This window comes from Trachemys scripta, chromosome 2 (assembly GCF_013100865.1).
Source record: "Trachemys scripta elegans isolate TJP31775 chromosome 2, CAS_Tse_1.0, whole genome shotgun sequence".
In the NCBI taxonomy this organism is placed as follows: Eukaryota; Metazoa; Chordata; order Testudines; family Emydidae; genus Trachemys; species Trachemys scripta.
This window is the reverse complement of record NC_048299.1, coordinates 92,385,167-92,412,894: the sequence shown is the minus strand read 5'-3', so window position 1 is coordinate 92,412,894 and position 27,728 is coordinate 92,385,167. Positions and strand designations below refer to the sequence as shown.

The 27,728-nt window shown below is 40.7% G+C and overlaps 1 protein-coding gene across 1 annotated transcript in view; it reads right to left on the bottom strand.

Moving 5' to 3' along the window:
• Positions 1-1,119: 1,119 nt before the first annotated feature.
• Positions 1,120-27,728, bottom strand: part of HECW1 (HECT, C2 and WW domain containing E3 ubiquitin protein ligase 1) — a 381,766-nt gene continuing 355,157 nt past the window's right edge. The window contains exons 24-29 of the mRNA XM_034759497.1: positions 27,245-27,343; positions 25,812-25,941; positions 15,619-15,765; positions 13,281-13,395; positions 11,572-11,770; positions 1,120-1,621 (exon numbers count right to left, since the gene is read on the bottom strand). Of these exons, the coding sequence (XP_034615388.1) occupies positions 1,510-1,621; positions 11,572-11,770; positions 13,281-13,395; positions 15,619-15,765; positions 25,812-25,941; positions 27,245-27,343 (802 nt within the window). The 3' untranslated portion in view covers positions 1,120-1,509. The remainder of the gene's footprint in view (positions 1,622-11,571; positions 11,771-13,280; positions 13,396-15,618; positions 15,766-25,811; positions 25,942-27,244; positions 27,344-27,728) is intronic.

The window sequence follows — 27,728 nt, the reverse complement described above, 5'->3', positions numbered from 1 at the left end:
CCTATTAAGACAGAATTACCCTGTATATTTCACTTAGTTTTTGTTATGGGTAGTCTTTCACCCTATCGAGCTCACTTCACATTTTCCCAGTTAAGACAAACACTTTCAATCCACAATTAGTTTTGGAAAACAAGGGCAGCAAAGGTTAAAAGTTGGAGACAACCAGTGCTGTGGGTTTGATTGTAATAGCCTCAGCAATATGCATCAAAGACAAGCATGCTGCTGTGTGCCTTGCCTTTCCTGGCTTTGGAGCTGAAAGGTGAAGCCCACAAAATTAAAGAATTTGAGGTCTTAATTAGGCACCGCAAAAGAACTGGATCTTTAATTTGGTGGTACCTAATGAGGCCATGTGGGTCATTGAGCTTCACTCCAAAAAGAATTGCTACAAATGCTTAAGCAAAAGAGAGATACAATCTCGCTGCAGCTGCACATTTAATAGAACTTTGTCTAAACCCTTCTGTGCACAACCAATTCTGAGGTTATGGAGGTTTGCATTTGACAATAAAGGGAAAAAACAACAACCAGAAGTTAGCCCTGCCTGACAAGAAATAAATGGCTTCTGATATAAGGGACGGGATTGTCTATACTTCTCATTTGTAAGGATGTGTTTTAAACATCAGATAACAAAGAATCAGTAAACAGAATCCAAAGATATTAACAAGAACAGAACATTCTTCTTAGTCCCCTTTTCTTTGTCATGTACAATATTTAGGTAAGGGATCCTTGTCCTTTATGCTACATAATGAGACATCCTTCTTGAGTGTGCACAAATTTGTGCTTCTTGTGTGGTAAACATTACAATAGAGATGCCCCTCCCAAAATGTCTGAAGTGCAAGTTCTTTCCAGTACGGCAAGTAACCATCCATAGCAACCACTGGAATACTTTGCATTGCATTACAGGTTTTTTTTTTTGTTTTTTTTTTAATGTCTTATCTGCATCATTTGCCTGGGCCAGTTCCGGTTGATGTGGATCTTGAGTCCATGTATAAAAATTTCAGTTTTACTCATAGATATCTCTATGATGGACGATATGTACAGGAAAAACAAGGATGGATGAAAGAAACGCTTGACCACCTCCCAGGACTGAATTCAACTGGTAAGAAGTAAGATGAACTGTGGATTTGTTTAGAAGACACAGGCATATAGAAGCTTGGAATGGTTGATGAGGTTATTTATTTTTTAATCAACGTAGGTGGAAGTAAACATTTATCAACATTTGGTCAAGTGTAACATAACCTGCATTTGTATTTTCATTATTATTAATGGAGGTATGTGGAGACATACAGAAACGTTGAGACAGTTGTTTTTCTATTGCATACAGGAGTCCATTGGAAACTGAGGATGAAAGCATGAAGGTTAGATCTTAGGGAGGCAGTTCTTCATGCACAGCTTTTGTCAATCCTGATTTTTGTTTTCATAAATAAAAACATGGAAAACCAAGATCATATGATGGTGGGGAAGGAAGGTGACATCATCAGCCAGGAAAATATCAGAAGTGCCTGAATTCCCTCACTCAAGTCCAAACGTGCTAGTTTCTTCAACAGCTGTCAACAGCTTTTCATACAGCATAGAATAAGATGGGTAAGGTGGAAGATCCAAGCGGTTGAAACATGTGTGTGCCCTGCAAATGGAAAAATGCAGTGTGGTAAGTTTCATTTACTTTTAACAAATATATTAATGAGAAAACGACGCTTATTCTGACGGAAGTTCACTTATGTCCTCTAAATTGCTAAAAAGCTTTAATTAAATAAAGCCTGAGTGTTAAAATAAAAGCCCCTAAAATCCAAAGAGTCAGAAGATATTTTAAAAATATACATGCATCAATTTGAACTATATATATATACATAGACAAACTAAGCATTAACAGAAAGTATCTGTATGACAGGCTAGATCCTGCATTAGGCCCAGATCCTGCAATGAGCTCCATGTTGGTGAATCCCCTGTGCAAATGTGGGGTTTACTGTGGAATTAAGGCCTCAGACTTCACACAGAGTAATATTCACTGGTGCCACTTTGGTTGTTTTGTGCTGTTCCAGAAATGCAAAGCAGCTATACATATGGTATAAATGGCTGGTTAAGCTCTGCACTACAGGACAGTTATAAAATGATTGGAATGTATTGGTAAATTTGGCCCTTTGAGTAGAGGACAGGACTGACAACTGTAGGTTCAGAGGGAAAACAGGAAACACTACAAAACCAACTGGTTTGGGTGCCTGAAAGAGGAAGGTCTCTAGAAAGCAGAATGCTGTTTCTGTAACTCACTTGTTATAAGGCTGGGTTTTAAATATTATTATTATTTTTTATTTGTATTACTGTAACGTCTCAGAGCTCTAGTCAGGGATGAGGACCCCATTGATTACAGTCTATAGGTATCAACATGAGGTATTAATATTTCATAATGGGCTCTACAGTCTAGTAGAGAAAGGTATAACAAAATCCAATGGCTGGAAGTTGAAGCTAGACAAATTCAGACTAGAAATAAGGCGTATATTTTTAACAGCGACAGTAATTAACCATTGGAACAATTTACCAAGTGTTGTGGTGGATTCTCCGTCACTTGCAATTTAAAATCAAGATTGAATGTTTGTCTAAAAGATCTGCTCTAGGAATTATTTGGGGAAGTTCTATAGCCTGTGCTGTACAGCAGGTCAGAATCTATGTATTGGGCTAGGCATCGTACAAACACAGACAAGATGTCCCTCTCACAAAAAATTTACAATTTAAGCCAGTTGATACGTTTTTCAACAAAATACGGGACACATTTCCCACGAAAAATATCCCCATTTTCCACCAATTCTAGTTTTAAATCACGCTTGAATCGGGGGAAAGATTTCCATTTGTATTCCGGCTTTGCTAAATCTTTTACTATTTCCTTTTCTTGTAGTAACCCTGGTGATCAAAAATCCTCAAGATTTAAAGCACTTTTATGGGAGCAGGAGGAGGCCCCAAGAACGGGAGGCTAATCCTAAATTACTAACAAAAATTGTTCCAGTCAGTTCAGCATAAAAATGCTATTTGCTTTTTAGTTTTGAAACACACTGACCTTTACAAATATCCCCAACAGCCTCAAAACCATGCTAATTAGTAATCCATCATGCTGTGCTTAATCTAGCTCTGTAGGGAGTGCACATATATGTCTCCTTTCCCCCTCCTAGGCATGGTGATGAGTGTTGTTCATGTCTGGTATTTCATAACCACATCAGGCCAGATCTTCAGCTACTGTAAAATGGCAGAGCTGCAATGAAGCCAATGGAGCTATGGTGATTGTTGAGAATCTGGCTCCTGGTATTTTTAGAATCTATTACCTTGTTTTACTTCCAGCTCTCAGATCTCATCCTTTAATACATGTTATTTCCTATGAGCTGAAGCAGAAGAGCCCTTCCTAAAGTAGACTCCCTCTTATCCTCTGCTGCTCATTTGTTAGGCCAACCAAAAAAACCAGGCTGAAGGCAGATTAGTTGGCATGAGACTTGTAGAACTGAAAGGGGAGATTTATCAAGCACCCAGGGTGAATCATTAAAAGCTATCAGGAAATTGAAACAGCCAGAGGCATAGTCTCCATTGCACTGCAGCATTTCAATTAGGAGAGCTTTTACTAGTTTTTCTGAATAAAAAATTGTAAACTGGTTATTCTCTGAGAGAGTATGCAATAAAAGCAATTTCCTTTGGAAATGAACTGGGAACATAAAGGAGTTAGATAAATAAATGAACCTTGATAAAGTCATTATTATAAACATTTCACAAGTTAGTGCATCGTGTGGTGTATGCATTAGAGATGAGTAGCCTTCTACCATTATTTGTGTTCCTCAGGCATCCCCACTAAGCGCTACCAATGCGTGTCAACCCTCTTCAGGAGCTAGAAGGTGGTTGAGTTCTCTTGGTCCATTCAGTCACCGGACTCTGCTGAGACTAGCAGCAAAAGTGCCGATTAGTGCTACCTGCAATGGTGTTTACTGTGATATGGACACCTGTCCACTAGGAACTGGATTGAGATAATCAAACTCATTTCAATCAAGCCAGTGAGCAAGCTTCTGATGTTAATGACTTTCAGTCACTCTTCATCAGGGTCAGATTCAGAGCACAGACCTACTTGTTTTCCTATTACCAGTTCTCCGAAACAAAGTCCCTCAAAACTGAAGCCATTATTAACCTTTTGAGTGTCACACATAAAGAGCATTTAGGGGCAGAGAAGAATCTTCTTTGTGTCATTCCTTTACAATTTGAATGGAAGGCAAGGTCCTAACATACTGTGTGTCCTCAGAGCCATACAAATGGCCCTTCGTTGGACATACAAGCAAACATCGGATTACGGGTTTGTACAGGACAAAGGCTTATGTAGAGGAGGACAGCCGGGTATAGCAGATTATTACAGGGTCATATAACGGGGGAGGAACTACTGGAGGGAAAAAAGGGAAGGGAACCTCAAAATGTCTGGAGATGTTTGGACATTTATCCAAACAAAACATTTGTACCCTCTAACCCAAAAGTATCTGTCATACAAAAAGATCCCCAAACAACCAAATAAAAAAGGGAAACTCTCAGGCCAACTACCAGGCAGGTACCATACATTGCCAAAGGAAAAATATGGGGTTAAATTCTGTTCTATTAATCTATGTAGTCAGCCCAGTTTTACACCAGTGTAACTAAGAACCAAATTTTTCCATGTGACCTTCTTGTAAGTGGGCCAGCTGTCATTTCCTGTTCTTTGTTGCCAGGGTCAAAGTCTAGGGACAGGCTTGATGTGCTGGGCCCAGGGTTATCAAGTGTCTGCTTATGTAATGCAGTGACAAGTTCTGATTTTTGGTTTGGGGAGGGGGATAGACAGGAGGAAGATAAGCCTTCCCTGTTCCTTCTCAGTATTGCTGAGAAGGCATTAATTTTGCTTCTTGCAGCTGAAAGTTGAAACCCTTTCCTTTTCCAGCTGAACCAAAAGGCATTCAACTCAGCGCTTGGGTTGTTTATATTATATGTTATGTGATTCCTAAGCACCTAGGTCAATTAAGAGGCAGGGACATTTTCTGTAATGTCACAGCCCCTTAACTTTGTGCCCAATCCTGCAAGGGGCTGAGCACCTCCTAAGGTGTGCTGAGCAGCCTTTATGACCACTGATGTCGCTGTAATCAGAACATGGCAGGAGAGGCTCAGCATTTTGCAGTATTCGGCCCTTTGTGTGTATTGGAGTGGAAATGCTGCATGAGCAAGGGAAGAAACAATAATTACGTTTTGCGAATAGGCTTTCTTCTTTCAGTTACGCTTCTAGCTAGTCCTGTTAGCCTGTTACATTTATGAGAGCATATTCAGCAAGTATAAGGACCCAAACTGGAAAGAGCAGAGTATTTACACCTTTATGAAACTGACTCCTACACTTTTAGAAGAAAACATAAGATAAAGTAATCTAAACTATGACCTACTTATCATGCTCTTGTCTTGAAGGGAGAAAAACTATCAACTGATAACTTAAATTTCTTTCTTCTTTGCAGTCTGTAGTTATAACTCTTGGTAGTTTGTGGGGGTCTGAATCTCTAAATCTCTTAGTGTCTCCACTGCTACTTCTCTCCTTTTAAATGTCCTCTCTAAAAGTTACATGTAAGCTTTTAAGCTCTTGGCATTCTTCTTCTTTTGTCACTTCCCTTAATCTTTATAATGCTGACAGTCCAAAGGCAGCAAATGCACACACAACCCTCCCCTGTCAAACTTATGGATTTAACCCGTCAGCTGTAATAAGGCTTGCTTTCTGACAGAACTGTACCAGAGAGACAGAAATGGGCCACTTGTTCCTCTCACCTTGCTTTTTTAGGGAGAGGTACTAACTCCCAGCCACAATCCTCAAATCTCTCAGATCTTCCATACACATATCTACGTTTGCTTCTCTTTGTTTGTGAAGGGAAACGCTCAATGGTTCCTCTTGGGAATTTTTTGCTTAAGAAGTGACCTGGGGCTCTAAGGTTATATTTCGGTTGTCTTCAACAAAAATGGTTTATGCTTCCTTTACTGGAGGACCAGTTTTCCAAGGGTCACATATCTGAATCAGTTTGTGCCTTGGATATTTGACTGTCCTAGTAACAGCATGAAATTTTGCCAAACCTATACATAATGAGAATATAAAGCACAACAATATAGGAACTATACTTTGAATAGGAGAATTATATTATATCCCATAATCATCTCCCTTAGACTGAACTGTAATAGGGTGATTAGGAGCGAGGAAGGGACTCAAGAAGGAAAGAGGGGAGGAGGAGGAGGAGGAGAAGGACCAAGGATTAAAAAAATAACAAAACAAGCAAAACTAACACACACACACCACGAGGAAAGGGGGAAATGATGAATTTATATCCTGTTATTTGTACATCCAGTACCTTAATTGTTATATGGCAGTTCTGGATATTATGATGATAGGTGTCTAATAAATATTTTAGGACCTAGAGAGATCATTTATGTAAGATCAAATATGTACTGATAATCTGCATATTCTAACTGCAGACAATATGCTGGTATTTATAAATTACTTTGTGAACTAAAATCACCTTCAAGGGAAAGTCAGCTAATTCTCTATATTGATTGAGAAAGTAAAGGCCTCTGAGGTACAGATTATTTGCAATTCTTATTGAAATCGCTGGGCCGAATCCTGAGGTCCTTATTTGATTTTTACTTAGGCAGAACTCTCCTTCAAGCCAATGAGAGTTTTGCCTGACTGTGAAGGAGAAACAGAGTAAGGATTTCAGGATGTGTCCCAATGGGAGGTATAAGTGTTCAGCACTTCTCAGGATCAAGCTCTTAGCAGAGGGCATTGTCTTCTCAGACAGCTGTAACAGAATGTTTTCCCCTCTCTTTGCACATACTTTTCAGATGAAGTTGTTTCCTTAGTTTTAGACACAGCTACATGATTTAATATAAGAAGTTTTTTTGGTATTCATTACAGTATGGTGGGGAATTAAGGTCAAGTTCTTGGAGCTGGCTGAGAGCCAAAAATCTGCATGACACAAGATAAGAACTTCCCCTGCTTCAACAAGGCTGTAGATGGGAAGAGGTTTTCTCAAATCTTCATCCAGCTATAAACCCAAACAGTAGAACGATCTTTCCCCCATGGGAAACTTACTAAAAACCAAGCACTGGGAGTCAATGTATAACTGCTGCATTTCAAAGGGGAGTCTTCCATATAAAACAGGGAGAATAAACCTGAGGCCTGAAGAACAGAAACCAGCATAAATAACATTAAGTGCCTGGACTCTGTTACCTAGTTTGTGGTATCTCATTTGATTCGCTACAGCAGTCTGGAGGAAAAACAAACCATAGTTTTACATTGACAGAGTCCGTAGGAGTTAGACACACTCTGGTTGGATACTGCTGCAGAGTCACGTTCTTGTGGTCTGGGAGTAGAGCAATATCTCTGATCTGTTTTCTGCTTTGGCTGCCTTTATTCTAATGTGTACACATGATACATAGATGTAGACTAGAATAAAATAACCTATGTCTCATTTCCCATGCATAATGGAAATAATCCACTTGTTGGGTCTGATATTCCTTATACCAGTGTTTCACACCAGTGTTACTGTATTGACTTCAGTGGATTTATTCCTGATTCACACCAGCATAAGTGAGGTTAGAATAAAGCTCCTGGAGTCCAAATCTTCCAAACCACTCTAAAGTCATGACTACTGTTGATATGTCTATACCTGAAGCTGGAGGTGTAATTTCCATTTTGAGAATACATATCCATGCTAGCTCTAATTGAGTACCGCACTAAAAATAGAAGTGTGCCCATGACAATGTGAGGGGCTAGGCACCCTGAATACACTCCTTTCCAAGATGTTAGGCGGTGTCTACACTTAAACTGCTAGAGTGGCCCAGCTGCAGTGCTGCAGCTTTGTCACTGTAGCTCGTCCGAGTAGACACTCACTACAGCAACAGAAGGGGTTTTCCCATCACTGTAGTTAATCCACCTCCCCAACAGGCAGTAACTACATCAATGGAAGAATTCTTCTGTCAGCCTACACTGGGGGTCAGGTCTGAACACCTGTCTCCTGGGAGAGAGGGGGGATTTTTCACATCCCTGAGAGAAGTAGCTATCTGATGTAAGTTTTCAGTATAGACCAGCCTTTGGTATGTACTTGGGTGGATGGCCCCTCCTGCCACTGCGGTTACACTGCTATTTCCAGAAAGCCCTACCTTGAGTGCTATGTAATAATTTTAGTACTATTACAAGTATCATTTCACCTCAGAAATTCACACCCTGTGTCTTTGCTGATAGTGCTGCATGTTGTGGCAAGTGTTAGGCATTACTACATCTGTATTCATTGGTAAACAAAACAGGAGCAATTGCACACTGTATCACTAAAGCATAAGGACAATGTGTATGGGAGAGTCACACATCTAAAACAGCTATCAGGAGAAGGAAGAAGAGACCAAGGAGGGAGCCCTGGGTTCTTACAAAATATTTAAAACTCTTCTTGATACTCTGTAAAACATCTGGAAATGTTTAGACCAGACCATTAAAACCCAGCAACCCCACATCCATCTCTGTGCCAGGCCCAGCTGAAGAAGCCAACTGCTTGGAGGTTTATGCAACTTTTTGCAGATTTCTATGGCAGAAGAAACAGTCATAATTTTTGGTGGACTGGGGCCTAAGACTCTTGTAGCGTTCATGAAAAAACTCAAGCCAAAAGTTAGGGTCCTAAATCCATATTTGAACACCTAACTGATCTAATCTGATTACTTCTAGGGCACATAGAGAGGGTCATCTATTTTTCCCATGCATTACAAAATGGGGGAGGGGGATAAGTGCAAATGTAGAGGTGGGGAATTGTTTGAGTGGGAGAAGGATTTGTAGTAAGTTACCTTAAATTGGTACACTTAGTGTGCATTTTTAAATTACGCCCAAGTGCCTAGAGGATATGGTCAGATGCTCTTTAACCCCCTAAACAAATCCATAATTAGGCATCTAAATAAAAAGTTCAAGTAAATGTGGATTTAGGAGCTTAATTTTCAGTGTCCAGTTTTTGGCATTTTGGCCCTGGTGTTTTCTATATTTCTGACTGCTATATGCACTCAACAGCGCTCTACAATTATTAAATAATAAAGATGGTAGTTCATGGTGAACAATCTGGGTTTTTCCCCCATCAGAAATGGTTGCTTCACTTTTCTGGATCACATTGCTCAGAAAGTTCTAGAGGGTTCTGTAGCTCTGACCTGGAGAGAAGACTTCTTCGGGGGAGAGTGAGACTTGAGTAATCAGTGGACAAACTTAAGGCAGTTAACTTGAATATCTTGAGGCTAACTGAATCTAGGTCATAAGCAATGTCTAGGTTAACACAGAAAGTTAAGCAGAGCAGAATGAGGCAAATTACTTTATTAGCCCTTTACAGGTCAGCCTGGCATTTCTTATATACACTACAAAACTTGCTCATCTTCACACAGAGAAGTCTAATGTAGATGGATTTCTACAGAAATGTTGCACAACTTGGAACTTGTACTTTTTGTGATTCTTCATGTTCACAATCAGGACTGTCCATAACCACCTCTATAGCCCATCTATAGAGGTGGTTATGGACCTCTCAAAGACTCGGGAAAACAAATGGGACTTGCAGAATGCCAGGAAAGTCATTAGACTTGGTCTCTGTCAAACCAAAGTAGGAAGCATGTGATAAAATCAGAGGATTCTCCTTGAAAATCAAAGGTCAGCAGCACACTCCCAGGCCTGTCTACCCTTTGGATTTGCCCTGATTCCAGCCATCCCTGGCCACCCACCAGAACAGTTGCACTGGAGCAAACCCCTAATGCAGATATGGTAAATTGCAGTTGGTAACAGTGCAGTTTACCACTGCTTGAAATGGGGTTTGCACCAATACATCTTACATGGTTGTCTGGTCACTGGTGGATGAAACGAGGGCTAATTCCCCATGCAGATGAAACTAGGGCTAATTCCCCCAGTTTCCTGAAAGGACTGTATGTTAGAGCACCTCAGCTGTATTTAACTGGAGGTGGTCTCTAATGTACGCGGGTCCCAAGCCATTGAGGGCTTTATAGGGCAAGAACAACACTTTGAATATCCTTCTGGAAATGAACTGGAAGCCAATGTAGATCTTCAAGCACAGGTGAGAGGTCTTCCCTGAATGAGGAATGTTAAGCAAATAGGGCACTTCCTTAGTTGAAATCTCTTAATGGTGGTAAGATGTAGCCTATGTAGAGTGCATTGCAGTAGTACAATCTCAAGGAGACAAAAGCATGGTTAGACATAGTGACATCCACTTTCAAGAAAAGAAGTCAGAACCTAGATGGAAGGCAGTGTGGTCTAGTTGACAGAACACTGACTAGGACTCAGAAGATCCAGGATCTATTCCTGGCCCTGCTATTGGTCTCTTGGGCAAGCCACATCACCTCTCTGTGCCTCAGTATCCCCATCTGTAAAATGGGGATAATGATATTAACCTCCTTTATGACGCATTTTGAGATCTACTGATGAAAAGTGCTATATAAGAGCTAGGTATTATTGTTATTATTATGGTTGGACACAAATGGATGCAAATATTCTTGGCCACTGGTGCAGCTATGGAATCCAACAAGATGCCCAGGCAGTGAATCTATGTCATAAACACCAGGCACTTTCCCTAAACCAAGACAATTGCCTCTGCCTTTCTCCCAAAATCTTCCCATAGCCTGTATGCATTATTCCAGTCTTGTCTGGGGTGAGCCTCAGCAAGTTTCAATCTGTTAGGAACTGGGTAAATCATTCAGCTGCACATACTGAGCCAATTAGAAGGGATATATAAATCTGGGTGGTATCATAGAATATGAGGATTGGAAGGGATTTCAGGAGGTCATCTAGTCCAACCCCCTGCTCAAAGCAAGACCAATCCCCAGACAGATTTTTGCCCCAGATCCCCCCTTCAAGGATTGAACTCACAACCCTAGGTTTAACAAGCCAATGCTCAAACCACTGAGCTATCCCTCCCCCACTGAGCTGTACTCATCACACTGACTACAGCCCATTTCCTCACTAAGCTTCCTAATGGTCCCATACAAATTAGTATGCAAGTTTTGTGTGCAGATGCTGGGTGGTTGGTGGCCTCTGATATACAGGAGCTCAGACTAGATGATCTGGTGGTCCCTTATGGCCTTAAACTCTATGAGTCTATGACATGCTGAATAGTGGGATGACAAAATGGAACAAATGAGATCCAGTGGAGGTGTTCAGATCTGAATCCCTATGGGACTTGGGCTAGGAAATGGGTATCTGGCTGAATTAGAGACATGTTTTGAAATCTCACAAGCTCTGAAATCTCACAAAAAGATTTGGTTTGGATCTGAGGAATTAGCATCCTGACCATTCCCTACTATTTAAAGGACTCCAAATGTGAAGGTCTGGTTTTAACCCATCTCTAAATATAAAGGATACCAAAAGAAATCACCCTTCACTGAGTGCAGTTGTAGATTCAGTGGCTGTGTCATGATGAAGTGAGACTTGTCCTTTGCTGCTCTTGTATTCACTGTCATTAATTGCTAGAAACACTGAAATGAAGTGTTGTGCTCATCTTCTCCGCAGCATTTAAGATTTTATTCATAATACAGACATACCTTGGAAGGGATGTTATTTTTCCCCATTTCTCTATACAGAAGCGCCGCAGACCATTGCTCCCTCGAAGGGCTGCAAACCCCTCATATGGCACACTAGATGTTCCAGTGACAAACTGCAGGAACCGTAGCCTCTGTTCATTGTTAAATCTCTCCACTGCTGCCCAGAACCACCGAATTACAATATGCCCATCATGGTAACCTGAGAGAGAAAGATTAGAAACATACAAATTAAGTGGGAACTGGATCAGATGATGTACCATTTCAATACATTTCCACAAAAAGGAATGTGAGCTATTAGCTTCTCTTGCTACAAAACCTCAGCCAAAGGACTGATCTAATGATTGATGAGCTATATCTTAGCCCTCTTGTCTTCTCACCTCTGGATAACTTAATACAGCTAACTAATTTGAAACTACAAAATTCCATGTACAGCAAAGCTCACATTTATAACTCACGTATACAGCCCTTTCCAAAAACATTTTGGCAAATACTGCGGTTATCCATGATAAATATAAATGACTAAAGTTGATATTCTATATGGCTCATGACAGCTTGATGGAAAGGCTACATTTCTGATTCCCAAATACAACCAAGGCTGTAGAACTGGATAAATTGTTACATCTATAGCAGATAACATTCAATGGTGTTTCTTTAAAACAATGTAATAAGAGGGGTAAAGAAATTAAATCAATGGTCCAGATCGTGAAGCTAGCATAGGAAAGTGCCGGCCCAGCTCCCTGCATCCTAGGTATGAATCACTTTAAGGGGACATACCCTCTTCATGGCCAATAACAGTCCCTTTTGGGGTTGTACTGATCTCCAACATCTGGAGGGGAATGGCTGCTGCAAGCCCTTCCCTGGCAGACTTTCCACCACAGCTCTGGGCATGAGATCATGCTAGTGAAAGCCAGAATGAACCCATGCTCAATCTAGCTCAATAATTATATTTAAATAACACTCTATGCAGAAGAGTTAAACATGAAAACCATTATAGGGAACCCTCCTTATGGCTAGTAGCTCAGTGCTTAAGCAACAAATAGGTAAGAATAGTTGGTGGTCAGCCAGCAGCCAAAATTTGCGTCATGTGTTTATGGGGGAGGACAGGTCAACTCCATTGAGTTTTCTTTTGTGTTGCAGAGCCGAGGGACCTGGGGGGACAACCCATTTGCCCATTACTCAACAGTTCCTGCACACACTATGCTCTTTGTTCAAAACAAAACAAGTCCAATTAGTTGGGGCAGGGGATTTAGTGCTGGTATTCAATGAAGGAGTGAAACACTTTGACTTGGGGGCTTTAACTTAGTGCTAAATTTTGTTAGAGTGTAACTGGGAGCAGAATTTGTCTCTATTGATGTTAATGGGAATTTTGCCATTTTCTCAATAAGGCCAGGATTTTACTCTTATTGTTCAATATAAATAAAGTATATGCTAAATTCTGCAGTCTCTACTCAGTCAAAACGCCCATTAAGTCAAAGGAATTTTGTCTGAGTAAGATCTGAGTAGAAACTGCAAGACCTGTTCTAGTATTAACGTGTCTATTGGCCAAATCATGAGGTCATTATTTAGTTTTCATTGAGTCCTTCTTGAGAGAAACCGTCTGAATTCAGTGGGAGTTTCCCTCAGGAAAATTAGAGCAAACACTGAGTACGCATCTCAGGATGTGGCCTGATAATAATGAAGATCCTACTAAGTATGAGTAGATAGTTTACCTCCACGATATTCTGTGTTGTTACGCCAGTCATTGAGGTCTATTTCTGCAGTGCCTGCAATCACCAGCTCTAGCTCTCTGGCATCAAAAATGGAGACGAGCCTGGAGTCTACAACCTAAAACACAAACCATTCTTGAGTCCACTCTGACTGGAGGTACAGTAGATGCATTGTCTCAGAAAAACTCAGTCATGGCTCTGATGATTAGCTGCCTACTGTGACTAAGAGTGCATGTCAGCAATTAGATTCCAATCACCTGCTAATAAATCAGTTGCTCTTCTTTTGTGAGTTTGCTGAGAATTTTAATTGTAAACAATGCTGATCTATGAGGAGATATGATCAGAATGGAACAGCAGAAGGAAAAGGAAATAGTTTGTGCAGAGGACTTCTTCCTACAGCATCTCTTCTGAAAAGTGATATAGATGGTCAACTGCGTATGACATTTGCAAAATGTAGGGTATATTTTTCTATATTACTTTTAGTCTGTGTCAGAATGTGGTTACAAGATAGCAGCCTTAGTACTTCATGCATGATTAAACTGAGGTTTATCTTCTTAATGGTATTAAAAAAAATCCTTCACAAACTGTACAGTACTCGGATGAACACGGAATATAGAGACAAATATACAGCTTTTCAGCCTTTGTCAGTTCTTGCGGCGCTCGAGCACTTTTATGAATTCTGCCACAGTGCAACTCTTGGAGCCAAATCCTTAGCTGACGTAAATTGACATAGCTCCAATGACTTCAATGGAGCAGTGCCCATTAACACAAGCTTGAGATCCAGCATTTTATATATTAGGGCTAGCCACAGTTTATAGTATAGAATGCTAGATGTCAAACCGCTCTGTGATGAGTTCCTTAGGGATATAGTATGTCTCACTATCTCTGGAAAGTTCTTCTCCTCAATCATGTGTTCATTCTGTACTTCCTCACACTCCAACCCCCAACAGAAGAAGAAAATTTGGAACCCATACTTCACTACAGTATTTTATACAACATCTTTCAAAAAGCCTTTATTGCTTAGAACAGCCACTAGTGGCTAGGGGTCAGATTTTCAAAGGTACTTAGGTGCCTAATGATGCAGATACGTGCCTATGGGAATTTTCAAATGCGCCTGGGCAGCCTCGGAACCAAACTTCCACCGGAAACAATGGGAATCAGGCACCTAAACTGCATACCGCCTTTTGAAAATCCCAAACTGATCTGCATCATTAGAAGCCTGAATACCTTTGAAAATCTAGCCTGAGGAGTCTTATAATCAACAATGGCCTCTGCTTAATATTGACTGAAAAATGGAACAAACCGAAAAACTGAAATAACCACAGAAGAAAAATCATTTTACAATTCTGTATACTGAGCCTGATTCTCCTCTTGTCTGCACTAGTTTTACTCCAATAAATTTTGATTTACACCAGGGTAAGTGAAAGAAGAATCAGGCTCACTATGCTTTATAGACTGACATTTTTTCATAGTTACCAAAGCCAATACCAACAGTTAATATTGTCATAGCTCATTAGTCAACAAACTCAGCCTCTGGCCAGGACAGCATATGACATACACAAGGAAAGTAAAATGTGGTTTGACAGGACACATCCTATCCAAACATGCCAGAAATTCTTATTCTATTTGAATGAAAGGAGACTTCTGCGGGGTACAGCAACCTAGGATAATGTCTTAGCAATTTATTTTATTTCCTTGCTTGTGATCTTCCAGTTCTCTGTGCCTCTGATTGGCAGGCATGAGTGGTGAAAAAGGCAAGACTCTGGGAACTGACAATATTCTGTAGTCTCAGCAGATACAGGATTTGATCCTGAAAGTCCTTGTATGGTACACAGCAGGGTGCACAAGGTTGGCAAGTAGAAGACTCATGTGGGTGCAAATGAGATCAAGTGCTAGGCATGGTCTTCTGCGCTGATAGTAATAAGCCTACCCTCCCTTACTTGCAAGTGTGCATGGTGAAAAAGTGGCAGTATGTACAATTGTCTGAGGACACAAGGGCCTAAGTGCTGTCCTCATTTTACCAGCGTGGTGCTTAGCTATGTGCAACTTTCTCTGCTAGGAATATTGTTGTGACTGGATAGCAGTAATTTCATTAGTGCAGGTCAGGTTTACCTGTTCTTTTTTTCCCATTCATCACTTTTTATTGTGCAGAATCAAGTTCACATTCAGCTACCTTCTCCCTTAATCACTAACATTAAACACATCATCTCCTGATGCTACTACCCCTGCCAGCTAAGGTTTTGAGAATTCCATTCATTTCTGGTATTGTCAGTAGGCTGCCCTTGTGCTTGTCACATTCAGATCATGAGTGGTGGATGGTGTGAGCAACTTTGTTACTTACTTCATAGAAGCCACGGACTAGAGCCTCTGTTTGCTGAACCACTCCTCGTTCCACACGCCACTTTACCATTCTCTCAATGTACTCCTTCTTGTTCTTTTCTGTCACCTGTGTATTTGAACCCCCAGATTTCAGCTCTCTTTCTGTCACCTATCAAATAGAAATACATACTGGGGTAGCAATGCAGAGATCACCATGTATTTCAAAATTCAAGGCAGGCTTTGCAAAACAGTGCGGCGCAAGTAACATTTCTGCATTCCTATCAATACATCGCATCATTACAGCTCACCCTATGTTGGTGTCTCTCCCATTCCCATCAGAAAAATTAAAGTAATTAGCGAGGGAAAAACACATTCCAAATGGCATATACAGATAATGATTCAGATTCTTTGATTCACCGACATCACACTTGGTGAAGTGGGACACATCAAGGTGCCATGATTTTCTCTGCTCAGCCCCTCTTTCCAGCACAGGCTACAGCAGCCATAGAAACATAGAATATCAGGGTTGGAAGGGACCTCAGGAAGTCATCTAGTCCAACCCCCTGCTCAAAGCAGGACCAATTCCCAACTAAATCAGTCTTGAGAATGTTCCAACTTCTTGTGCCAGCTTGCAGTGGGCCCCCAGAAACCACTGACCAACTGATCATAGCCAAAACATAGCTCACTTTTACCACACATGTTCATCCTGCCTTTCCCACCAAGAGCTGCAGGGAGGGTGACTTAGGAGCCAGTTATGCCAGCTCTATGCCTGCTGCAAACTTCCTAACAGGGCAAAGGGAACAGGCCAGGACAGAGAATCTGCCTCAGTGTCAAGGAAGTCAGATTGTCTCACAGAAGAAATGCAATTAGTAGGTTAACTGTTGGTTCAAAAACTTATCTGTTTCAGTTCAAAAGTTTTACTCTCATGTGACATGCTCCCTTAGGCAAAAATTGTTACTGTGAGTAAAGCTAAGTGGAAGCGTATATCAATGGCTATAGAATTTCATAGCATCTTAAGGGTTAATTTTAGTTGGTTTGATTGCTGAAGTTTGAGGCAGACAAGAAGTGATTAGAAGGAATTAGCCTTAGGAACCTATGCAGTGAGCATATGATCTTTGGCAGATGTTGCAAAAAATTATCTACCTTGTAATTAAACTCATTTCAAATTCACTCTAATAGATTAAAAAAATTAAGAACAATTATGGGTTTATTTGCATGAACATTTAGTCTGTGGCAAACTGGGGTCTGAGTCTACCCTGTAGTAGCCTGCTGCAGAGAAACTGTCCATGTGGACCTTGCTGCCACGCATTTACACTTCATTAATGCACTCTGATCCAGTCCCATTCAGGCATGTGGCAATTCTCCAAAAAGGGCCATATTTTTGGAGATTAATGTACCCAACCTACACTCCCCCCACATCACATATCCTTTCAAAGCTTATTTTATGTTCTTTTAGATGAAGTATGATAAGCAGCTGTCAAGTGGTGCCATATGACTGTAAGTGAGGTGAAACAACGGTACCCAAAATGAGAAAGTGTCATTTTTTGCACAGTTCCAGAAACACTGCAACAAGATTACAACTACAGATTTTACTTTTTAAATTAATTTCAACATCTTAATGTGGTGTTCATTGGTCAAACACCAACGTATGTCCAAGTGATAATGTATTAAAAGGTTTGTATTGGTTTTGCATGGACAAGTATTTTTTTTTTTTAACCAGAAATGATGAAGCTGTGGTAACGATGTCAAATATCAACATATTGCAATATACTAACATGAAATGTTTTCACATCGCATATTCTTAATTGTCAGAGTGTGTCACAAGTGATTATAATAGTTTTCTATATTTTCAGATGAAATGTGCTGACCAGATGAGTTTCATATTGAAGGTTGTGCACCAGTAGCAGTAGATTGCGTGCCCATAGTTTGTACTGCATAGTGGGTAGATATTCTATAAATTAGCTTTTTAATTCAGTGACATGCACAGGTCAGTATTAGTGTTAGAGATGACAATACACAGCTTCATATTGGGCTTTAATCAAAGTGCTCTAAAATGGTAATTTTGATACTAACATACAGATCTAATTTATATCTAATTTAGCATAAGTCTGTATCTGTGTACAAAATGAAAAATGGTGATAGTGGTGGTGGTAATGCTAACAATATAATAAATTTACCACTACAGAGAAATTACAGTATATGAAGACATTGAGCACACAAGCCCCTTAAAGTTTACATCAAAGAGAAAAAGACTTTTCACAAACTTTGAAAAATGTGTTATTTGTCAAGAAAATCAAAAGAATACAAAACTGTCAAAGCAATCAGTGCTGGACAGAATTCTGTGATGCTGGCAGCAGAAGTCAGGAGAGATGAATTGTATTGATGGCTACTGGATGAGTTTTCTAGTTTAGATGATGTGCCACCAATACTCTGTCACAGGGGTTGCTTTCAGAAACACACAAGCAAGTTGAATGTTGCACATGTCAGAGTTTTACTGAACCCAGGGAAGAAAACAGATTCTGAATCTGATCAGAGAACATCATGTTCATCTGCTTCTATAGCCACCAGCGCAAGCATGTCCTCCAGCGATTGGTCCAGTTGCATTGTTTGCTTGAGAAAACCACACAAGAAAGACAAGAAACTTAATAAAATAGGAACATTTGAGAACAACCAATCTAAGGGAGGAAGCATGTCAAAGACAAGATGATGACATATTGCACTGATTATCTGTAGAAGACTTGATTGCTTTTGTCACTCAACATGCCTTTCTTCCTCTTTGTGTAAAAAGAATCTTAAAGCAAAACCATCTAGTTGCACTGCAACAATACACTCACATTATGAAATTGCACTTTATCAAATCCTTGAGGGGGCCATTTAGGGATGTGGGGCAAAAATCTGTCTGAGGATTGGTCCTGCTTTGAGCAGGGGGTTGGACTAGAAGACCTCCTGAGGTCCCTTCCAACCCTGATATTCTATGAGTTCTATGAGCTGGTAGAAGAGATAGACAATTATATTATGTACAACAAGAAGACTCTTCTGTCCAAGCTGCTACAAAGATATAATGCCCTACTTCCCTCAGATGTAGAAACTGAAAGCTATTCTAGTAGCAAATTATAGGCAAGATTAGAAAAAAACATTATGGTTCTGCAATTTCATTCTATGAACAGCACGGAAAATGCGTATCTACCATTGTTCCAGGCAGCACAATAACATTAGCTAATGCTATCCAAACTGCTAGTCATCTGAAGCAGGAACTTAACTCATCCAAATGTTTTGTGGCTGTTCTTCTGGCGAATGAGCCTGATGAATAGCTTTCAAATGAACAAGTGATTTTGTATAATGCTGCTTCAATCCTTTGGTCAGAAATAGCCAAAATGAAAGCCTCAGTATGTTATCCAAAGTCAGGTGTTTGTAGTTTACAGAGGGCAGCTACTTTTGTGCCCCAGTTGGTGCAGGAGTTTGTCCTTTGGTTGGTAGATAATTCAGCCAGTGGTGTCGTCCTTGAGAAGACATTCAAAGAAGGTGTCTCTCAGTTGCAGAGTGCGTAGTATTTAAGTGTTCCAAATGATCACACCTCTGCACACAGGTCTTGCTGCATGGCTAAACCCATGAGTTTGGGCCTCACAATTGAACGGACACATTGTACCTTCATGGATTCTGCAATTATGATGAGCTGAGGCAGTTCATCACCAGTGTTGCAAAAACTGAAGTAGAAAGACTCCAGAGGGGTATGTTCATTTCAAATGGAATTACACCCCTTCATGCTGGTAGAAATCTCATCCATGAAGGAGACAGTAATATAGATATCAGCATAGAGAGCATTGATGGAAAGGTACCTTCTTTTCAATGGCTAGAGTGGTATTTGAAGAACAGTTTGCAGATAGTTCAGCATCACAAGAAATATCCTGACCCATGGGAAAGAAAAGTCACTTATTTTACCCAGGTAATCAGAGACTCTTACGCAAGGTGCAGTATTTGAAAAACCTAGAATACATCCAGAACCGACTCATGATAAAAAAAAAACTTAGAAAAAAAAAACTCTTCTCACCTATAAATGAACAATGTCTGAGATCTCTTCTGGAGTCTCTTAAGACTTTTACTTCATAACGTCCTACCAATACCAAATTGCATTGATATTGTTCACACTCATGTGATTCCATTTTGGTCGAGTTTCAAGCATAAGCTTGCAACAAAGAAAGAGCATCTACACAGCAATTCCATATGTACCTATTCTGGATGAAGAACAAATGGAGAGATTTGTGACAGGTGCACTTGATTCTGATGGGACACATAGCTTCTTCAGCCTAGTCAAGAACTCAGTCATCAAAACATTTGCAGACATGGCCAAGAGGACCAAATTTAAGTTTGACAATGGAGGGACAATCACAGCAGCGATCAATCCAGCAATTGTTTTCCGCAGAGTCCTGCCCTTAGCAAGATGAAGAGATGGTGTTTCAATGGCAACTGTTCTTTGTCACCGAAAAGGACAGGTGCCTGTGTTCTTCTTCCATGCTGATGGAACTAGGAGAACAACAGACAAAGCTGAATTAGGGCATCAGCTGGAAGCAGAAGCTGAAAGAATCCATCAGCTAAGAGAATGCAACTAGGGATATGTCTACACAGCAAAGAAAAACCCACAGCTGGCTCATCCACACGGTCCTAGAGCCTGGACTCCAGTCCAAGCCTGAAGTCTACACAGCAATGAAACAACTCTGCAGCCTGAGCCCAGTGAGCTGACTTGGTTGGCACAGACCAGCAGTGGGTTTTTCTTTGCTGTGTAGACATATGCAAAGAAACCACTGTGTACATCAAAGATGCCAATGCTGTGATACAAATGATGGCTGGAGACAAATTCCACACATTCAGTGTATTGGCTGCTGAGTACTTGAGGCAGGTCCTAAAAGGATTTGAGAAAGCTAATTCTGTAATTGGAGTCTTTGACATATGATAACAGTAACTCTTTGAAAACTGCAGAAAGACAGCACCGGACAAGGTCTAAGGTTGGATGCAAAAAATACCAGGTGATTGGTGGACACCCTTTGCCTCCATGAAAAAAGTTTCTAAATGTGGCATCCAACAGCAGTCACTTGTAAAATTCCTCCGTAAATATATGGTTCAAAATGCACCTTCTTGTTGGAGGCTTTTACAATGGGGACGTAGCAAAGTCCATCACCAGTGCGGTATTGAAGTCCAAGACTTATACAGTACTCAAGAGAAAGCAGATACAATGATGCCTCTGCATGCTGTATGTGCTAATATAGCTTTTGGGCCTCTCGGTGTCAAAGTAACCATAATAATTAGGTCACTTGACACAGAAGGTTTGGTTCTTGTGGTTCACTACTTTTCAAAAATGGAACACATATATAGCATGTAGATTGAAAGAGGCACCATTATCAGCACAACTGACAAGTGTCGCTTCATACTGTGCATGCAATTTGTGACGCACTCACTCCTGACTTCTGCAACATACTTCCTACTGTATCATCCCTATTTGGAACTGGGAAAAAAAAATCTGTGTTTGATGCTGTCAAAACAAAGGGAGCTTTATGCTCCAGAGATCTTGCCAAATTGGGAGAGAGTGACAGACAAGCTGCAATTTCTGCAGCAAGGAAATTGTTAGCAGTGATGTATGACCAGCGTAAGAAAGAAAAGGACACCCACATAAATCTGAATAGCTTGCACCTCAATCTAGTCATCAAAACAGACAAGTCACTGGCCAAACTCCTACCATGTGAGGACAGTTTTGAAGAGCATGTCTAAAGAGCATATTGGCAAACAAAGATTTGGATGTCTTTGCACATAGGTGAACAAGATATTGGATCACCACTGCAACATGGATGGAAAAATGTGGATGATGAACTACTTCCTGTATTCTTCAAGGGCCCAGTGGCTTCTGAGCTTCTACAAGACCTTATTTGTTCCTGTACCAGTAGGGGCTCACTGCACAATCAACTGTATCTATAGTTAGAACAATCTTTCCTGCAAAGAACTGTGTACATGCCAAAGCAATGGAGACCACACACTCAATAGAGACCATAATGGTGAACAAGATGATAATGAAGTTGACTAGAAATGTCACCAGCTCAGTTTAATTATACTTGTTCAAATTCATGATTCTATTTTGTTTCATCCTTTAGATAGTTGTCGTGATGCTTTGAGGTCACAAAGAAATCCAGTTTTATGTTTTGCAATAATACATAGAGTCATTAATCTAACAGAAACTAATGCAAATATTTCAAAGTTTTAATTGTGGATGGTATTATTGTTTATCCCATTTCTATGGTAATGGCACCACTTGTCAGTGTCACATCATACATCATCTTAAAGTAGACAGAATAAGCTTTCCAATGATGTATTATGTGCATGTGTATAGAGAGGGTACATTAAATCAACAAATCATGATGTCGGCTGCTCACCTGATTTCAAATAGGACTACATGAAAGCACATTAACAAACTGTTAATGTACATCAGCAGGGTCCTAGTCTGTGGAAGGCTAGTGCAAGTAGATTCACACCCCAACTTGCCACAAACCATATGTTTGAGTAGACAAGCCCTAAAAAAATGATTTAGAAAGTGATGGAACCTCCTTATGCCCTTTTCAGTTTTCTGCTGCCATAGCAGTGATGTCTACTATAGATAACGAATGGGCTGCATACATGATTTATATGTTTATTAGTCCAAGAGATTGCATACAAAGCATATACAATATGATCTTCATTATTCTGCCCATTGACAGGGACTTAGAGTAGCATCATGAATTATGAAAACACTTGATGATTCATCCAAGCTCAAGCTTTAATGAGAAGCAGTAAGAGCAAGTAAGGGTAACCAGGGTAAAGTTAGACAAAATGGGCTAGAGCCTCAGCTAGTGTACATGGACTCCAAAGGAGCTGCACTCATTTACACCAGCTGAGACTTTGGCCCCAGGGCTCAATTTCATCCCTGAAGACAGTGCATAGATGTGAAAGAGTCATGAAAGCCCCTCTTCAGCAAAGCAGTTATGCATGTCTAGCTTTAAGCACGTGCTTGAGTCCCATTGTCCCAAATCTCTTGCAGGATTTCCCAAAACATGCAGCCTTCCCGATGATTAATTTCTTCAGCTTCTTATTATTTCTATATAGTATACTATCCGAATCCTCATTATCTGATCCTCTGCATTATCTGATTTCCTTCCTTGTCCCCCATGTATCTCAAGCTGATGAGCAGAGACTCCTGGGCTGAACTGCAAGGAGGAGGACAAGCCCCTGGACACGGGGGAGGCCACCCTGCTGCTGAATGTGCAGAGAACCCTCGGGAGTGAGTGAACAGAGCTGTGACAGCAGAGCTGCAAAGGGATTTGTGTGCTGCCACAGGGACAGTGACACACAATCCCTGCAGGTGCAAGGTGCAAGAAAGATTGCAATCTTGATGGGGTAGAGCTGAGTCCGATGCTGCACCCAAATGTCCCTTCTAGATTTTGTTTGCCCTATCCATCCTTTGAGATGCAGCTCCCAAATATTAATAAAGCTACCACTGTGATTTACACTTTGGTAAAGTATTGTTCACCCACTCTTTAAATGATCCAACAACTCTTCAAAGTTGGACTCATCTGTGAGTAATATATAATTCCAGGTTTCATTCTTCCATTTCCTAAAATTTCTTGTCCACAAGATCTTTGTTGTTTGACCATATTCTTTTAAACACAGTTTTTTTGGCAACCAGTCTACAATTTTCAATCTTCTAATTTTGCTGGCCAAACTCTTGGGACTCTCTGCTAGATCGTTTGCCACTTGTCTGCTTGAATGGTATCTAGCTAACACAGAAGTTATTCTTAAATACTAAATAGCAGTCCCTGAACATTTGCTTCCTCCCATGACCAGCTTTGGGCCTGATCCTAAAACCCATTAAAGTCAAGGAGAGTCTTCTCATGGATTTATCATTTAACATTTATATTGAGTATCAGAGGGGTAGCCGTGTTAGTCTGAATCTGTAAAAAGCAACAGAGGGTCCTGTGGCACCTTTAAGACTAACAGAAGTATTGGGAGCATAAGCTTTCGTGGGTAAGAACCCACGAAAGCTTATGCTCCCAATACTTCTGTTAGTCTTAAGCTTATGCTCCCAATACTTCTGTTAGTCTTAAAGGTGCCACAGGACCCTCTGTTGCAATTTATATTGAGGTAGCACCTAGAGGCCAACCTAATTGGGGCCTCAATGTGCTTGGTGCTGTACAAACATTCAGAAAATGACAGTCCCTGCCCCAAAAAACCTTAAAATCTAAAAGGAGATTAGGGCCAGATTCTGATGCTCTTATTCACAATGAAAGTCACCTTACTCCACCAGTAATCCCAGCTAAGTCAATGGGTCTGCTTGTGAAGTAAGGTACTAGTCAACATGAATAATGGTATCAGAATCTGGCCCTAAGTTGTTCATCTGGTTTAGTACTATCAGATATCTTGATCTTTTCTTTTAAAACCCATCTTATTTGTAGCATGCAACAAAATCCCACTTAATGATATGCATCTTCTCTTTGCAAAGAGCGTAATTCTAGGTAGCAAGCCAGGTGGTGCTCTCAGATGAATGAGCACAACTCCCATTGATATTTTCACTTACCTTCATTGTCTACTAATGTAAATATACATGTAACTCATCTGTCCGTACAGTGTATCTGCATAACTTTGTTTGTCCGTCTACGTCTTTACGCATTAGTTTTAAACTGCCATTTCTGCCAGAGCAACCATTGCATCATCATTTGGATGTCACGCAAAATTTTGCTCAAAGCCAAGAAAACAGTTGATGGCTGGGCTGTGCAGAATAATCCTATCTCTTCTGAAGAGGCCCCAATACTTGTAATCCCTTATCCTGCACCCTGGATTCTGTTTTTGCCTCTTGTCCTTCCTCGCTCCCCCTCTTTCCCTTGTCATTAGTCTCTATCCTCTAGTTCCTTTCCACTAGTCTACAGACACACCAGAGTTCAACCTCAACCTTGAAAATACCCTTCTGCAGACTCTTCTGCTTCCAAGATCCTTATTGCTGACCTATTGTTTACTCCTGCTGCCAGATTTTCTCTGCTCCAACTCTATTCTTGATCTCCTCCAGCCTGGCTTATGCCCTTACTACTTCCCTGGAAAGTCACAGGGGCAATATTTTACTTTGATCTCTCTGCTGCCTTTGAGACTACCAGTCAAACCCTCATCCTGAACTTTCTCCTTTCCCTCGGCTTCGACACTTCTTTAGCCTTCAGCATCTCCTTTGGTGGCTCTTAATCCTGCCCCCAACTCTCCATTGGTTTCTCTTGGGGCTCTGTCCTCTCTTTCCTTTTTCTAGGCAACTTCATCCACGCTCACAGCGTTACCTACTGTCTCCATGCTGATGATTGCCAAATCTGCCTCTCTAGCCTCATCTCTCCCCTTTTGTACAGTCTACCATCTCCAGCTGTTCTTCCTACATCTCCTCTTTGATGTCCCACCACTATCTCATTGGGTCAAATTCAGTGGAGTCATATATGGTGGTGTAAAATACACAGATTATGCTCTCATTTACAAAAGTGTAAATGTAAAGTAACTCCAGTGAAATCAACAGAGCTATTCTGAATTTATATTGGTATAACTCAAAACTAAATTTGGCCTCATGCCTAAGTTGGTTAAACAAACAAACAAACAAAAACAAAATCAAAACAAAAAATCAGGTGTAAGTGGCAGAAGCATAATTACTGGGGGTGCATAACTAAGGGTAATTTACATGCCCAGTGTGCAGAAGGAGGTGAGGATAGGAGGAATAGCAACTAATAGGAAGGTGCAAGGCAAAGTAGTGATGAGGGTTGTCATACCATATGCCACCTATTAGTTGTTCCCCCCCATCCTTTCAGTCACATCAACATGTAAATTACATCCTTTGTCCACATTCACCGAATAACAAATCTGTCTGAATTACACCCTAGAAAGAGGCGCTATATTCCACTTTAGAGAATTCCTTCTGTTCATGAGTGTGTGGCTGATGAGGCCTGTAGGGAAGCCAGGGCTGGTATCGTACACGGTAGACTCTGAGAATAACTGTGTGCACTGAAATAGATGGCTTATAAGAACAAAAGGCAAGAGATGAAAATGGCATTGAAAAGGTTAAAGGAATTTACTATGAATCTGTTCAAACGGAATGATTGATGTTCATTGTGTTTGACTATGTCAGTTCCAAATCTGTTTTTCAAACTCTGCGATGGTTTGTCACATAGCCATACTCACCTGGCCAAACACCTCCTCGTTCACTGTGAAAGTGAGATCCAGGATATCAGTGATGTTGTTATCCTTCATCCATTGCAAGCTCTGATGAAACTCCTCATCCAGGTACTCCAAGTCACTTAAATCACATGGCCTAATTGTACAGCAAGACAGAGAAACGACGAGGAAGATATAACCTTATGTGTACCAGGATGATGGTTTACTGCTCAGAACATGTACAGTGTTTTCTTATGACAAAGCTCTGACAAAAGCTGATGCCCTTTTGATTTTATACATACACCTTTTGTTAAAACACCAAACTCAAAGTGTGTGGACTATAGAACATTAAATATCAGTAAAATAGAATGACTTCCTTTTTAAAGCTTATTAAAAGAGACTTCACTGCAAATTCAGATTAATCCTCATAGACTTTAAGGTCAGAAGGGACTTAGTCTGACTTCCTTCATATTGCAGCCACAGAACCTCCTCCACTAGTCCTGTAATAGACCCCTAACCTCTGGCTGAGTTACTGAAGTCCTCAAATCATGGTTTAACCAACCATTTCAGCTAAACATTCCTCTGAGTTATCATCTGTCAATATATATCAATTCATTCAACTGAATCTTGGTATATTTTATGTGGCTTTTCTTATTGCATAAAATTGATTAAAGAGCAATAGACCATCCATTAAAATATCAAAACATTTCAATGAGCATTAAAAGTAATACATTACTGGGCATCTCCTGGTTCTCATTGTGTAAGACAGGCTGAGCAAAGAAACCTGTAATGCTTTACATCCATATTAACATTTGGGGAGGAGAAATAGCTCAGTGGTTTGAGCATTGGCCTGCTATACCCAGGGTTGTGAGCCCCCTCCTTGAGGGGGCCATTTGGGGCAAAAATCTGTCTGGGGATTGGTCCTGCTTTGAGCAGGGGGTTGGACTAGATGACCTCCTGAGGTACCTTCCAACCCTGATATTGTATGATTAAACATAATTAACAAATGCTTAGGCTGAAAATCCAAACAATGGAGCTTGGGCAATTATGTTTTTTCCAGTGACATGCAAGATAACTCATTTTGTTTAGAGAAAAGAATTGTTTCTCTGTGGATTGTCCAATTAAATATGCTTTTCAGTGACCCATATCCCATTTAAATGGTTCGGACTGCATTTTCCTAATATTAAAATTTAGGAATGTGGACCAATATTTTCAAAAGTGGGTGCTTAACTCCAATGCCTTTTAACCCTTTAATCAACACTGTTAATATTAAAGAAGGGCACAGTCTGGGGGAAAAAAGGAAATGATTAAATCTCCCTCCCATCTACCCTAAAAGCAACAGTAGAAGAACTTGAAAACTAAGGTCCCAGTCCTGCAATGAGCTCCACAAGGGTTTGTTTCTGCAGGGATCATGGCAGGATCAAGGCCCAAGTCTCTGTTGATTGCATTCATATACTTACAGCCTCAGTAGTGCTTTATAGAATGGCCTCGTGAAGAAAGCATCAAGAAGGTACTGATGAATGAGAGCAAGGCCAAGGATACGACCACTGAACCTGAACCTAGGATACAAATAACACACAGTAAATGATGTGTAACTCAGAACATACCAATGTAGGAGCTTATATATGTTAAATATCTTGTACTGAATTTGGCCTGCTTAACATGTTCGTCTGCCCACTGTGATGGGGTGCCTGCCCCAAACTGGGCTCTAAGAGGTTAATAAAGCCCTATGGAGGCTGCACAGGAGGCAACCAATCAGAGAAGGGCTGAAGGGAACTGCCAATCAGGGCCAAGCAGGCCCATATAAAAAGGGAGCTGGGAGCCCAGGGGGGAAGGACTGTGTCTCTGGAGGGCTGAGAGAACTGCCAGCACCCTGGACAGAACAGTGCTGCGAGCAGGGTAAGGGGGAATGAGAGACAGCTTCTGGCTGACTGCTGGGGTTTG